Raw genomic sequence first — 16,964 nt, forward strand, 5'->3', positions numbered from 1 at the left:
GGAGGTTTATTATTATTATTATTATTATATATATATTTTTTACTACATAAACACGTATTTTCATCACGTTTTACATGAATACAGCAACCAGAAATCCTCAATGGACCACGAGCATGTAAAACAGCTGACACCTGAAACCAGGAGGGGGTATTTAAAGTCATTGACCGTCAACAAACATATCCCAAGGCTCCTGTGTGGATCCCTGCTGCTTCCTTGTGTGTACTGAAGGGCCATATATGGCAGAAGATCTGCGTTGGACCTTGAGACCTGATAGACACACTGGAGTGGACTGCGGCGTTAAACCCGGCAGGGGCAGCGGGAGCCCGTACGGCTCTTCTCCGTTTGGAAGAGAGAGTTGAACGAGTCCAGATCGTGTCCTGCCCCACATACAGACAGACCTACGTAGTCTATACGAAGCAGGGCTCGGTGTGCAGAGCGCGCGGTGGCAGCTGTGGAAAAATGCGCAACCGAGAAGTGAGGACGCGCCGTTAAAGTTGAATTATTCGCAGCAACACAACTTTCAATTTCCACGGGTGAATTAGCTGTTGCTCGTGGAGGCTTGGGTTTATTTTTAAGCGCACGCGGACGGGTGACGTGCCTGCGCTCCGGTTTGACTGACGGGTCTGTGACTTGACGCGTCCATGTGGCGCTGAACGTGAAAACACCGGGTGAGCGCTCTCTCTCTCTCTCTCTCTCTCTCGCTCTCTCTCTCTCTCTCTCTCTCTCCCTCTCCATCTCTATCTCTCTCTCTCTGCTCAGCTGATATATCCTCCCTCACCGCAGCTCGAATATCACTTACCGAGAGAGGAGAGAGGCTGGCAGACTGGGGGAGGAAGCGAGAGAAGCACCCACCCAGTCATCCATCCACCCATCCATCGTCTAACCCTCCTTCACCTGGCCCCGGCCCGGCAGACAGACACCCGCGGCTCCCTTCCTTCTCTTCTCCTCTCCTCCCTTCGCCCGCCACGTCCCTCACCCCCTGCCTCCCCCCCCCCCCCACCCCCACCCCCTCTCCCGACTGCAGCCGTTTGGGGTTTACCGGGAAGGCGCGAGGCAGGATGCGCGATGGGACAAGCGTGCGGACACGCGCTCCTCTGCCGTAGCCAACCTCCGTCCTCCGAGATGTAAGTGCAAGTGTGTCTAATAACCGTGTAGCTGCTCTGCGCCTCGAAGCCTCTCGCCGCTTCTCCGCGCACAGCTCCGACTGGATGTTTGTAAAGGCACATGGCGTCTAAAGCAAAGAGCCAAATACAGCGCGGTGTGTAGTAGTCGGTGCGACTGTGACCTGCCGGTTGTCATTATTCCCAGTGACGGCGGCAGTGGGGACCCCGTGTGAACTGTGCAAAACGGCTGCCAGGACAAAATCCCTTCAGCTCTCCACCAGCCGGCTGTAATACCACTAAAATGATCAGTTAGTGTGCTTAGTCTGCTGTACAGACAATTTAGTGACCTTATCATACCTTTGTATCAAAAGCACTCCGATTGGCTACTCTCCCTCTAATATTCCTACAGAGACAGATACATGTGCTGTGATCTCCCTCCTAATTGAATTTTGTCCCTGAAAATCGTTTAAATGTCTTTTTAAGGGCTGACTTTGTAGCCACATTATTTAAAAAAAATAATGGTTGGCCTACTCTGTCTCCCTCACTGTCCAGTATGGCACTACTTCTTTCTAATGGCACTCCCCATAAATGTTTAATAAACTTTATTAATGTTAAAGAAATGATTTAGTAATGCTTTATAATTGAGTTACAGCTCATTTACGGCTGTGGGATGCCAGGCTGTGGAAAAAATGTACTGTTTGACCTGCAGCACAGGCAACTGCACAAAAATCTATCAACCCTAATACGCATTCCTCTATTCATTACAGACCAAAGAAAGGATAAACCAAACAGATTTTTTCTTTAATCTTGTTCTTTTATAGTTTATAATAATACAGATACTGTTTGCAACTTATAAATTCCTTAAAAAGAGTTCCCTTTAGCAAAATATGTGATGTTTATTCAGATAAACTTGGGGATCGTTTCATCTTCGGAGCAGTTTTCTCCTTTGAAGCCCACCGAAAGTTCATCCTCACAGACTTTAAAACAAAGCTGCATTCTAGTTTAAAAGTTCATCCTCAATCCTGAGGCGGATTTTTCTTAGTTCACAAAAATAATCATGTTTTCCACAGGACAGCAAATATGTGGCGTGGATCAAAGGAGGCTGACATAATCAATATAATAATGGGTCTGTGTTATTTAAAGCAATAAAACAGCCCAGGCTTACATCCTCACTTTGTGAAGTTAATAGTGTTTACTGTGTTAGAGAGGTGTTCATGAAACTCCGCAGCGACTGTTGAGGCTGTTAGTTGTGTCGTTGTGTTGGACTGCATTGCTTTTAAATGTCAGTGTAGAGCATTCCTGATTCTGAAGCAGGTTTCTGCTGTTTTATAATGAATCGTTACCCACAATCCCTGCTCTCAAATTGAAGTGACACATCTGGTCCTGTGGAGTTGAGTGGTTGTGATCAAACGCGTGGCTGATCAAATAGCATGCTCATACTGTATATATGGGAGCTTCCCTCAGGAATGATATGATACTGCGAGTCCCCTCCCCTGCTTTTATAGCTGAATAGCATAATTTGCGGATAATGACATTGTGATGCCATTATACACAGACTGCACAAATATCAGTGACATTTTCCACATATCGAGTTTCAACTCCCTTTTTCCCCAAAGTTGAAAAATCCTCTAATCTAGTTGATTCTCTATATATCCTCCTTCATTATTGGTTTAAACTCGACAAAGGAAATCTCTGGGAGGATAATGACTTTGATTCACCTCACCACAGAAGAGACTGCAAGCCTCTTACATTGAGCATTTGTTGGCCAGTCCGGGGGAAAACAACCAGGATTGTCAGGATGTAATGAATCTGCCACATGCACGTCAGTGGTCTCTGATATACAATTAGCTTCAGTGGCTGATCTCACCTGCTTCCCTCAAGCTGGAGCCGCTTTGACTTAGAGAAGCACCAGTGATCGGTGAAGGTCATGAAGTGTGACACTTTCATAAAACACACAGGAGGAGATGTCAAGCCTGTACTGTACCTCTTGTGATTGAGCGCTGAGATCAAACACAACCGTTTTGGCTGACAAATTACACGAGAAACCTCCAGAGGCTTTTTTTTTATCCTCGTGATGCGCTTCTAGAGGTTTGGATTCTTGGATTGTTGCTTCAAGAGCTGGCTATTCATCATCAAAAATATTGACAAAACTCTACAGTTTCAGGAATCACACTCATGCATTCTGTACAAGCCGGAAGCGCTTTTTGCTCAAAGTGTTTGATGCTACAATCCGTTATGATTTTGTTTGTGTTTTTGGGTTCTAAACAGCCTAAAGAGGAAGACAAGGTTCATATTCAAAGCACTTTGCTTATCCGCCGTTCTCACCGTGCATCGTTTTAACAGCCAGCACACATCGCCCTTGTGATCTGTATTTAGGTGTGTACTTATGTGCCAGCCGGGTGTGCACGTGAGTGGTTTTTCAGGCTGAAAAATATTGCAATTTGTTGGACTGACGCCAGGAAGTCAGATTCCCCAGCCTCCTGCTGAACAGACACAGACACACACACACACACACACACACACACACACACACACACACACACACACACACACACACACACAGACTCACACAGAGATGCACAGAAGTACTCAGCAGCAGCAGCAGCAGCAAAGTTGTAACCTGACTCCTGATGAGTGAGCGTGTGTGTGTGTGTGTGTGTGTGTGTGTGTGTGTGTGTGTGTGTGTGTGTGTGTGTGTGTGTGAGAGAGAAAATAGAAAGGATGCTGACGTTGCAATGTGTTATCATCAGTAATGGGCTCATCAATACTAAAATATTCAGTGAGAGAGAAAGGAGACGGAGAGGGAAGATAAACTGGAGGCAAAGAGAGAAGACAGAGAAACTATTGTGTGCTGTGTTTGCATGCTTTTGCCTATGTTTGTGTTAATTTGTGTTTATACAAAATGTGTGTGTGCGCTTCAGAAAAACAGTTGGATTGAAAGCTTTCAGTACACAGATCTATCCATTGTATGATTCTCCATCTATAAGTCCAGAATTATATGTACAGCATTCAGTTAAAAGTAAAATGTACGGTCTGAACTGCTGATATATATGTTTACTCTGAGTAAACATCTGTAAATAACCATCTATTAAGCCATAAGAAATGGGAGCATGTATTGTTTAAGGTAACTGGCTGCGCTTAGACGCTGTGAAAGTCTCCAATTTTAATCATCTGAACAAAATAAGTAAGACTGAAAATAAAAAGGTGCCTCAATAGTAAAAAGTCAAAGGCCAAGAGTGTTAGAGAAGACAGGAAATCAACAGTGACTCACAAGGAGATCTGAAGTAACATTCAGTCACCAGCCTCAACAATCTGCTTTCATCACTGCCAGTGGCAGGTTTTTTAATAAACATTTGACTTTGCATAATTTAGTTATAACATATTTAAATAATTAATTTGGGGATTTTTTTTTTTTTTTTTTTTTTTTTTTTTTGGTTTGGATCTTAATAAAATTCAATAACTGGTCAGGTATTTTGTTCCTAATTGCAGAGACTGGGAGTTCGGCTCTTGCCTCAGCTCAGATTTGTGCCTCTGGCCATACCACACTGAATAAATAAACTTAATTAAAAAACAAATGAACACACTATAACTACAAACTGTAGGAAGATGTCATCAAATAATCAAAGAGACTCCTGGATTTCGTTGAAAGATAACCTCAAATGTAGATATGCTCTGAGGATTAATGCTTCAGACCTTCGTAATCCTGCTTCACTAACTTCTCTCCTGCTGAGTTTACTGTACACAAAGGTGCAGCTTAAAAGTAAACTGTAGCCACGTCTGTACATTATCATAAAATGTATTTTTATTTGTAGAATTTTCAGATTTAGATTTACTCTGTCTGTAGAACCACGTGCAGCTTTCTGTTGAGCTTGTGTTTCCCCGCATGGAATTAAATTGAAATAAGGTTTGTAAAGTGGCACATAACTGATCATGTAGTATAATTATCATCCATCTCTTTATCAATATATTTTCCTTATCTGCTCATCCTGTGCATGTGGTTGAACCTGATCCCAACCCACTTAAGGTGAGAAGCAGCTGTATGTCAGGACTGACACACATACAGAGGCAAACTAGAGTATGATCAATTTAGAGTATTCAGTACACCCGAAAGCAAATCTGTTGACTGTTGAAGGAAACACATTGACGTAAAGTGCAGAGTCCTAATTTGAAAAACCAAAGCAAACAGGCGAATTGATCTGGAGAGGAATAAAATGCAACATCAGCACGGTCACATGGCTCAGCTAGTGTGAAGATTGTAGTTATGTCACTGAACTCAACGGATTCAATACAATGAACTCAATGAGTGCCACAACAGGCCTGTTTTTACTTTGTGTGTGTCTTTTAGAGCTCTAAAGAAGGAGATGGATGCATTAATTTAGTTACCAGCTGTTTAACATTAGTGTTTACCAGTGTAGACTATGATTAGGTGTAATACAACTGTTCTTATCTCTAACGGAGTAGAAATCCATTTTATGTCAACAGTATAAATCAATGCGGTCGTTGGGTGCCTTCTGTAGGTTTTACACAAAGTAATCTTGATTTATTGTAAGAAGAAACTGGGGTCTGTGAAAACCCTCAGCCAATACTGTGGCCCCTAACTGAGCCAAAACGACTTCATACTGTTCAAATCTGACAGTTCATTAAACTTAATTCTGCATAAATACAAAAAGCGAGGAAGCTTGCTTCTACATGACAAACGTCATAAGTTTGCATTAATTATTGTTCTGCCCAGTGCTCGACACCTCTTCCTTTAAAAAAAACATGTCATGTTACATGTGAGCACGGATCTGTATTTTCGCAGTGTTTGTCTAGAAAGGGTGTAAGTTTGTATGTCCCTTTTGTTGTTTCTATTGTGGGCCCTACACAAGAATAGAAACCTGGCCAGCTGGTCGCTTGTAATGAGCGTTTCTCACACCTTATTAGGAAGAGTTATTTTAAAGACGGAGGCTTGAATTACAGCTAAACTTAAGATCTTGTTGTTAGTCAAATCGGTTTTGTTGTTGGGATAATGTTAGAGAAGATATTGATTAAATACAGTAAAGTTATGATAAGAATACAGTTCCAGGAAATTAATTTCAATCAGCAGCTTGTCATCAAAAGTGTGTGTGTGTGTGTGTGTGTGTGTGTGAGAGCGCCTGGAGGGTGTGACAGAGAAATGAGCCTGACAGCTCCCATGGTTCTCAGCTTTGACTCCAGCAGCTCTTGTCAGCCTTCTTATCTCTATGGACTGATGCCACAGACAGGTGTGACTGTGTCTATGTGTGTGTGTGTGTGTGTGTGTGTGTGTGTGTGTGTGTGTGTGTGTGTGTGTAGACCTGTGTGTGTATGGGTACAGCTGTGTCACTGTCAGGAAACAAATAGTCAACCACAACTCTCTCTCTGTGTGTGTGTGTGTGTGTGTGTGTGTGTGTGTGTGTGTGTGTGTGTGTGTGTGTGTGTGTGTGTGTGCGTGCGCGTGTGTGTGTGCGTGCGCGTGTGTGCGCGCTGACTCCCTGGAGACATTAAGGTGGGAGGTGTGGCAGCTGTGTTTGGGACACGGAGCTTTGGTCTAATTAGAAAACAGTATCATGTCTCCACAGTATGTGAGGTGGAACCTCATTGATAGGCAGTAGGTGTGTGTTCCTATGTACAGACACCTGGCTTTAGCACTTACACTCTTTTGGAAGTTTTTGCTACTTTGGTGTGACACTGCAATGGCTGAAGGCCCTATTTTAATTGTGAAAGTCATATGAGTGTAAACGGTTGCACACTGAATTTGATTAAGTGCAGCTTTACCCCTTTGTTTTTGCAGGCAGCCTGTGAAATGAAAAGCTGCAGGGATTATTAATCACACTTTTAAAAGGACTTTGTTACATGTGTCATATTTATACTATAGAGTTTATACCTGAGCTTGAGAATTACCTCGCCCCTGGTCCCTTATGGATGTTTTGCACTTAAAAACATGGTAGTAGTAGGAGTAAATCCTCTAGTGACACGCTGTATGTGGAATAAACAGGACTATTTGAAGCAACTGCTGGGAAGAAGTGGGGGGATTAAAATGACACAAAATGACTGAAGTAAATAATTTATGAATCTCAAATTCACAGACATAAAAAAGCCCTTTCACACAGCTCAAGAATTCAAAAGTTCACAATGTAGCCTGGAGAGATTAGTTCATTCACATTCTGTGTCATTCCTATAAATAAACATGTGGGTTTTGTGTTGGTTTTGTGGAGGTAAGAGGACTGAAATGACTGTGGTCCTTCTGTTCAGCCGAGCTGATTTAATTTTGTTGTCATTTGCCGTGTGTGTCATTAATGTTGCCGTGGTTTTACTGATATTCATCATGTGCTGCTACAGATGCTGTTTCTGTTGCTCCTGTTGGTTTAACATTGTTTTCTTTTCCTCTCATTGTAACCGCAGATGTTTTGTGGTTCTTACTAAACTGAACATGCATATTTCTCTGTTATTAATGTTTCAATGTTTTATCTTCAGCTGTTTGTTGAGAGCTCAGGTCATATTGACGTTATCAGAGGGGTTGTTGTGGGCATCGTTGTGCTCGGTCTCTACAGCACAGTAGCAGAATGTGTTCCTGTATGCTCCAGTGCCTCTTGTCCTGACTGCAGGGCTTTTTCTTATTGATCGGCTCTATTGATCAGCTCACGCAGAGATAAAGCCACTGACCGGTTTTTGTGATGCTTGTAGTGCTGAATAAAATGACTCATTGAACAGCGAATGAACCCGCTGACTGTCAGAGCACACATTCTGCACACATCAACAGACATGTTTCAAAGCATGAGCACACACACGCACACACACACACACACGCACACGCACACGCACACGCACACACACACACGCACATACAGACGCACACATACAGACACACACACACACACACACACACACACACACACACACACACACACACACACACACACACACACACACTATAACATACTGTACTAATGTGCACAAAAATACTGGTTGTAGTTGCTGTCTGCTGGCAACTGTTCTTTTAGTATTTTGACATAAATTCCTACAGCTATTTTTATGCTGATTGCCAAATGAAAGACATGTGATGATTATTCACTATTGATGCCCAGTAAACTATTGACTGTTTGTGTAGCCATCCGTTCCCACAGTCTATGGATTCTGTCAACAAGTGCTGTACTTGTTTGTTATTTTTTCTGATCATTTTTCCATTCTCTTCATTACTGTGTTTGAGGTTTTGACTCCATCAGCTTGTTTTTCATTCTTTATTTTCTACATCTTCCTGTCCTGACTTTTCCTCCTTTCCAAGCCCCTGAGATCTCACCTGCCTGTCGCAGACAAAGCCAGCGAGACAGCTGTGTCAGAGAGAGGAATCGGCTGCTCAGATGGCTTGATAGATGAAGGGCAGGTGTTCCATTCAAAGAGTAGTCCAGGTTGCTCAGCAACTAATAGTGTCACAGGTTACCCTACATGTAGGGGTATTATATTCGGTATATCGGTCCCTAGATCTTGTGCTTTCCTATCTAGATGTTTTTTTTTACTGTCTTGCACGCCGCGAATTAAGACGTTTGTTCATGTGAACATGTTTGTGGCAAGTGTGTGACCACAGTTATTCTAGAGGTTTTTTACTTCTTTTCTCTTTTTATCTCGAGGACACGGCTGCCGACTGATCCGCCGACAGCTGAGTGTTTAGCTGTCAACCAGATTAATCCAAGCAGAAGTTCTCGTTTTGGATGCATTACATGTTTCATTACTTCTAAAAATGTGATCCAAATGTAAACAAATATGCGACGCTGAGTAAGAATCACTCAATAACCTGTACTTTCAAAGGTTTAATGTTTGATAGTGCTGTTGTGATGTTTCGTATCACAATGTTTGTAAACACTGGAATAAACCACACATATTTTAATAATGGTAAGCTAAGAAACAGATGAATTTATAATTTATACTTAAAAATGTGTCCGTTAAAAATACTGATGGGATCTTTTAAAAGATTTCGCTTTTCCTCTAAAGTGTTGCAGAAGCTTAAAATTGATAGTGATCTTTTTTAAATTTTTTTTTTAATAAAGTTATATTTAGTTTATGAATCTAAAGCTCTAAGATTTCAATATGCTGTCTTACTGCTGTTTTTGTTTGCATTTTTTTGAGACACGACAAAGTGCTTCACAACTGGGTTCAATCTCTCAGCAGTGTCGGTGTACTCCTCCATAATGCAGAGGGATAAGAAGACATAGTGAACTAATAAAACGGTACAGACAAGATAAAATAGCTTAAACATTACACCGCAATCAAGCTGTTAAACATGAAGGAATAAACATAGATCATAAAAATCCTATTGCATCAAAATGAGCTTTGAGGAAGGATTTAGAAGAGGAAACAGACCTCGGATACACTGCATGATTTCCAAAACCTGATCATAAATAGCCCCCTGCTGGGAGATCACAGAGACAGCTGTGGCTCTAAAGGAGCGAGCATCTCAACAACACAACCAGAAACACTGCAGTGTTAGGCTTTAAATGTAAACTCCGAGCTCTTTTAATCCCTTTCAGTCAACCAGTGTGAAGCTAGTTTTCTGTTGGTTAGCAGCCTGCCTGCTGTTTTGAACAAGCTGAAGATGAGAGATGGATTCAGGCTTTTTGATTAAAAAATGGGATGAAAATATGAGAAGTTTCCATGATCAAAACTGGAACTTAATTAGTTTTTTCAATTTAGTAAAAATAATAATTTCAGTGACTGGATTGATGGAGAGATGGAGGTCAACAATTACCCCATGTTCTCAGAAGTGCACTTGGTTTTGGAACAAATGCATCCAAGAATGCTCTTGACTGTCCACATATGGACCACTGATGGACCAAATAATGTTGCATGACCATGAACACAGATCAAGATATGGTGCTCCGAAGTGACTCTGCTAAGAAGTCTTTTCATGAACATAGTCTGTTGGATCTGACTGTTGTTCACTTCAACAACTAAAGGCAGAGTATTAGTTATGGTATTGATCCAACAAATATCAGGTATGTAAGGAATAGACTCTTTCGACAAGCGCTGGTAAAATAACCCTTATAATGCATCCCCTGAAAGACAAATCAAAACAAATAAAACATTGGATGAGAGTATTGATAGATAAGCATGATGTAAAAGAACAGATGAAAATATCTTGATCATTCATAGATAGAAGTAAGATACATAATTATCAGCTGCTGGTATTGTGTGTATTTGAAAATCTACAATACAGTTTGGGTGGAAAATTACAAGTTTAGCAGAGGTGACGAGCTGCAGACGGGCCCACAGAGCTGTGATTATACAATCTGCACGAGTGAGTCACACAAAGATAAGAGACACAAGATGTCATGGTGTCCTCCCAGAGAAAATCAGTTTTCAAAGCACAGGAAGGACATTTATGTAAACTCTTAACCAGCTATGTATACCGCACTGTCACAAAGTGCTCTTGAGTTCAGACATTTCCTCAACAGAGTCCACATACAGATGGACAGAAATGTTAAGTGGTTGTAGTAAAGGCTTTTAAATTACACAGTGGAGTAATATAAATCAAGTGACTTCAATTGAACTGTGGCATACATATATATACTGTATATATATATAATCTTTTACACATTATTTTAACAAGCCAACTAAACACAAATACTTCATGTTAAAGAACAACTACATATGAAGTTGTAAATAAATAAATGTCAACCTTCTGTTGTAAAGTATGTCACATGTTGAATATTAATGAAACAGTTTATATGTAGACGGAAAAAAAATAAATCTTAGTCTTAGATTTATACGTGTGACTGCAATAGTGTTCATAAGTCATTTGAATGGTAAAACATGTCTATAAGAATAGGTCTTGGTTACTGCAACTGTTTCTGGCCCCGAAACTTTCCCCCACTAGAACGTGACTGTGCCGATACAAGATGCGTGGCACACTAAAGTTAAACTGAGGCTCATCTACAGCGCTTCAGCAATCTCACTCAACCTAACTGGCTTTCAATGTCTGTTTAGTGCACAGTTTTTGTTTCCCTGGAAAGATGATCCTCACTGAGCTCATTTTGAATCCCCGCTTACCTTTGGTTTGCTTGACAAATAAGAACATTACTGTGGCGTTATTTGCGGCAACCCCCTCGTGAGTTATTGATGACTGCACTTGTGATGTTGCCACCGTGCTTATGAGACTCCTTCTGTGGTAATTGTCCTCTGACAAATGGCCGCCACATACACATACACCTGCCTCTTTCAGTTTTGTAAGGGGCCAATTTTGACTGGTCATGGACACAACATTCCACTTTCAGATAATCTGAGGGAAAGTTTTTAGAGCAGACAAACCAGATTCTGTTTCATGGGCAAAACTTCTAAAAAACATGCAACAAAGGCCGACATTCACGTCGGTCTGAACTGTATTTTGTGCTGTGCTAATTAGCAAATGTTAACATGCAAACCCAGTCAACGTGATTGTCTCGAACATGCTACCATGCTTACGTTAGCGTTCATCTCAAGTCAGATTTTTAGCCTTGATGAACAAGACAAAGACTCTTGGCAGGTTGTGTGTGGTAAATTCAGTGTGTTTTGGATTCAGCTGAAGCGGAAAGATTTATGTTGGTCAATCTGAAGCCTGCCATTGGGCGACTATTTATTTTTGTTTTCTCCTACGCGTCCGCCATAGTGTTACCATTTTCAAAACCCACATCGTAACGGGAAACAACAACAACAGCCTCTAAATTACAAACACACGCTGAAAAAGGTTTGATGAAGATTTGATTTGTGCAGTGAGGCCGGCATGCTTGATTCAGCCATTTTAATGCCGATTGCTCGCCTTCCCACATAAAACAAATTCCCTCATCTGAACAATTTCTTTCAGGGCGCCGTTGGTCAAAATAAGTACTTTGACTTACATAATGTAGCATTCCTCACACAAGTTACTTAGTGTACTTCACATAAGATAAATCCCTCTCTGCACTTCATCTCATGACCTTCTTCGACCCGGTTCGTTACGGTGCATAAGAGATAAGGCAGCTTGTGCGAATGTTTCAGACGCCAAAGGCACATTTCTCTGATTCCCTTGAACAAAACTGCATTATTTGATGCCGTGGGAAGGAAAAGGTGCTCAAAAGAGATATGGGCGCAGCCAGACCAATCTCAAGCGCCGACTCAGGATGTAGGTCTGTCTGAGTCGAGCCATCTTTGAACTTTAGGAACTGTGCCCCAGATTATTGGTCAATATTTTAGAAATCATATTGTGCAATAATTCAATCAAGATGGCCCTTTTACACGAAATAAAAACTGTAGTCTTTAGGTTTGGAGAGTGAGTTTGTTTGACCTTTGTGTCATATTTCGGCACACACGTTTGTCACACAGTTGCAAAGAGACCAGAAACTGCTCCGAGACAAACTCACAGAACGGTTGTCCTTGACCCCCGCTTGTTTTCCAATGGGAACACACCCTGCCCCGGGCAAAATATGTGAGCTAAAGAACAGACTAATACACATGCATGTAAATGCAGGCTTACAAGCACACACAGTGACATATCTAATTGTTTGAAAGTCTTTCCAAAGTGATGTGAAGTGAAATTAATTTACATTCTGATAGTGTTTTCTCAGTATGATGGGCTGTTACAGCAGCAGCATTTTTATATGCTAATTGCATGCTAAGGAGCCACTCCGCTCACAATCTCCACATCTGACTCTCTTCTAACCTCGAAATAAAAACACACACACACGTCGACACAAACACTATTCTGTGGTGTGAATCTGAAGTTCTTAATTAGCTTAGGCTTAATTTGCTGCCCTGCTGTCAAGACAAACACGTGTCTTTGTTTGTGTATTTTTCAGTTCACACGTGTGTGTGTGTGCGCATGTGAAGCTGTTTGTGATTCAACATACATCTGTCAGGATGTCCCTGCCCATTTACTTCTCTCTGTCATCAGTGACCCCAACTGGTCACCTTTCACACTGTCCCATCATGCCTCTAGTCTATACTTACTTACACACACACACACAGACATAGATAGTCAGATTTGCCCAGAGGCACTTCTTCTTTCTGTCTCTTTCATTCTGTCTCCTGTTCAGCCAGTTCTTTTTTTTCTTTTCTTTTTACTTTTAAAACATTTTCCTTTCAAGTCCACTCAAGCAAAAAATGATTTTTTTTTTTTTGCTGCCAGCAGGGGGTCTAAAAGGGAGGTATTACATGTGAATCTTTATGCATTGCTGCACGAACATACTTTAAATGTACTGTGTACATAGCTCGACATGAACCCATGACAACAATACCAGATATTATATGACAGAAGTCTGTGTGCAGTTTCTTTTGTTGTGTTTTAGTAACGTGTGCGTGTTACCGCTGATGGTGAGGTTTCCAGATGTTTACTGCTCATGTTGTAGTGTGTATTCATCCCCATGGCGCTTACTGTTGTACAAACGTGACACAGTTCTGCTGATGTCTCCAGGTGCAACCTCCTCCTCAACATCAAAGTGGATGTGGAAGGAGTTTGTATATTTTTGATAGCTCTAACCTTTGTTTTCTCAAGAGAAGGCAGGGTTTAAGTCTTTGATGGGCCCAGTGCACCTTTTTAAAGTCTCCTTTAAGAAGCTTCCTCACCGTGGAGTGGTTTGATGTCTAAGTGGATGCACACTTGCTTTTATCTCTTTTGTCTTTTTCCATCTCTCTTAAAACTGCCTCTTCCGTAATCTGTATTTGCCTGTTTTCTCCGTGGTGGAGTTTCATCGTGGCAGAACTCGCCTGGTCCTTAACTCGGCAGTCTGGGAAAGCACTTTGATGTCACCAACAATTTAAGTCGGTAATGAGGAGGTAGATGTAGCTCTAATTTGAGCTGGCCGTCTTTGAATCGTAGATCCGCCTCATGTTTGTTGATGCTGTTTGCGCCGTGTTGACTTCTTTTTTCCTTCCACACAGTTAATTATACAACTCGCTTGATCTGACCAATCAGCCGGCTCTCTGGAAGAGTTGATCTTCTGGTCTGGAGTTAGAACAACCTCATATTCTCCTCTGTTTGAAAACATTTCAAGAATACACAAATCTAAGTGAGACAAAAGCTCAAAAGGGAGCACGCCATATGAGGCTCCAGCTGTTGATCTTGAATTGTGTATTCAGGAAATGCTCTACTTTATGTATTTTAAACTTCAGACTCCTCTGCAATGCCTACAGTCACACCAAGGAAAGCACCGTCACACTGCGCCCCTCATTAGGAACAGGACATCAACATCATTCCCGACACAGCGTCTGCTTTGTGAAACACTGGCAAAAACTGAGTTGACACATTTATCAAAAGAAATTTACTACAAGAGCCAAACCATTAGACAGTAAATTAAAACTACAAATCACTGTAATTGCCATTGCAATGAACACATTTGAAAATCAGCCTTCAAAAAGACGTTGTGGGCGTCCACCACAAGACTAACTGTGTTGCAAAATGGCATAAATGTCTCTGATGTATGTGACTGTCACTGTTTCGTTGATCTTATTGTGAGGGGTTTGATGATGCTGTTTTATGTTTGTACAGTCAGGAGGAGAAGAAAGGAAACCGTGAACAGCGGAGACAGAGTGAAGACAGATGGACATGTGGGATAATACATTTGTATTTGACCCCTGTTGTCACACAGTATACTGTCTTCCAGTGTCCTAGTATCAGTGTCAGTCATCCCGCTGTGTGTTTGAAACAACACATCACTGAAACACACCGGGATTATTTGATACCTTTTCTGCCAGAAGACAACAGTTTACAAAAAGACATGATAATGGTAATACGTTTTTGCTTCTGTAAATAGATGTTTGGGGAATTTAGGAGAAAATACAAATGAGATGCTGATTATACGCCACAATACTGGAGTTTATCAAAGAAAACAATAAATGGTTCGACTATCAAGTGTTTGTGAGGCAGATGGTACTTTTGAAATACATTTTCATTAAGATTTTTTTGTCTAATGGATTTTTAACAACTATTTGATAATTAAGATAAACACTGAGACACTCCTTTATTTTCCACTAATGAAATGATTAATTCCTTCAAATAAACTGATGCAAAGTTCTGTTGAAAGCTTTTATTATGCATAAAGCCCTTTTTTGTTTTGTCACACATGCAAACACAAACATTCATGCTTATACCGTTCGAGGTTTGCTCAGCTCCAAACCTGAATCATAACCGAAACCTCAACCCTGAATCCAAGTCCTAACTCCTAAACAGCCCTTTGAATGTGTTTCCCAAAGTGAGGACAAGCCAAAATGTCCTCTCTCCTCAGGTTTAATATTCAAGTTGGTTCTAGACATCCAAGTCCACACACACACACACACACACACACACACACACACACACACACACACACACACTGGAGCATGTGCGAATACACTACCTCATATGCTTTTTCCTTCTGGTCTGCCCGTTCTGATACATAATACATTACAGCTGAGACTGAATAGGCCCCCCTCTCGCTCTCCCTCTCACTCATCTCTCTCTCTGCTGCTCATCCCATGTTTTCACCTCCACTCTTCATCTCCCACCGCTCCCAGCAACAACGTTGTTCTCCCTTCCTCCCCCCTTCACCCCGTCTCTCACCATCTTTCTCAGTCCATCTTGTTATGTGTTACTGTTGTTATGTGTTGTTAGGTCCCAGCAGTAATTTATTCATAGATGTACACTGGCTGGCCTTTCCCAAAATGGAAAGACAGATGGTGGACAACAGGAAGCTGACAAGCAATGTGGGAAAAGAAAGAATAACTAAGGAGGGCAATATAACCGATGACAGGCCTTTCAGATCTGATCTTGTGAGATCTGGGCCTGAGTGCAGAAAGAAGTCACACCTATTGAGGACCAGTACCCTCAAACCACAAAAGGAAATATTTACAAAGTTATATTTTTCTCAGCAAAATGCAAACTGTTTGAGAGATATGAGTTTGGGGATGATTTATTCTGGTTGTGCTCCGCTGTGAAATATTACAAAATACATTTTTCTTCAGTGGTCACCTCCTAATGTCCCATGTTCCTGAATATCGTTTGCTCTGTGCTGGCAGATATTCTTTTCATAAATGTGACACTATATACAAGATTCAAATATTTTCTATTTATGTGATTTTTTTGGTATCATTTATACCCTTATTGTTTAAAGTTATTATTTACCAGAATGTTTGACCGTCACTGTTTACACATTCCTCTGCCAAAGTGGGTCGTAGTTAGAGACATATAATGTGAGTACTTTAGTTCTTAAAACATGTCTGGTTTGGTCTTTATGAGACAATAAGAAAATTATCAGCTTTTGTATTATCACCTATTTTACCATCCATCCATCCATCCATCCATCCATCCATCATCTATACCTACCTTATCCTTGGGTATTGGGGGCAGCAGCCTATCCCAGCTTACATTGGGTACACAAGACAGAAAGATAGACAAGCATTCATACTTAAATTTGCGGCTACAGTTCAGAATCACCATTTAACCTAAAACGCATACCTTTTGAGTGAGGGAGGAAGCCGGAGCATATATATTTTTATTACCACCAGCAATCCTTAAGGTTGAGTGTTATAGAGACCCAGGACTAATCACACCCTGTGTAATTCATTCTTTATTTTTAATTAGGCATTCAGCTCCGTGATATTCCTGAAACGTTCTGTCATAAACAAAGTTCTGGTGTCAAAATGGTGAAACTAATAGAAATCATCATTTTTTTTTTTTTTTATCTAAAATGTGTTGGTTTGCAACCCAATGTAATAATTGCGAGTTTTTTTTTTTTTTTTTTTTTTTTTTTTTAACAACAGCAAGCTAGATGACAATTACAAGGGTAAATATTGTAATTTGAATGTGCTTCTCTTTTCCTATATCCTTTGTCAAATTAAAACAAAAAAAACATCTGCCTTTAAATCCTTAGGAACCAAATGAAA

The 16,964-nt window shown here is 41.0% G+C and overlaps 1 protein-coding gene across 1 annotated transcript in view; it reads left to right on the plus strand.

The window, feature by feature from the left end:
* The first annotated feature begins 806 nt into the window (after positions 1–806).
* LOC138197177 (cGMP-dependent 3',5'-cyclic phosphodiesterase) overlaps positions 807–16,964 on the plus strand; it is a 144,482-nt gene continuing 128,324 nt past the window's right edge. The window contains exon 1 of the mRNA XM_069147815.1: positions 807–1,124. Within this exon, the coding sequence (XP_069003916.1) occupies positions 1,066–1,124 (59 nt within the window). The 5' untranslated portion in view covers positions 807–1,065. The remainder of the gene's footprint in view (positions 1,125–16,964) is intronic.

This window comes from Embiotoca jacksoni, unplaced genomic scaffold, assembly GCF_022577435.1.
Source record: "Embiotoca jacksoni isolate LCO1_2020_lvr unplaced genomic scaffold, fEmbJac1.0.p SCAF_14, whole genome shotgun sequence".
NCBI lineage: Eukaryota > Metazoa > Chordata > Actinopteri > Embiotocidae > Embiotoca > Embiotoca jacksoni.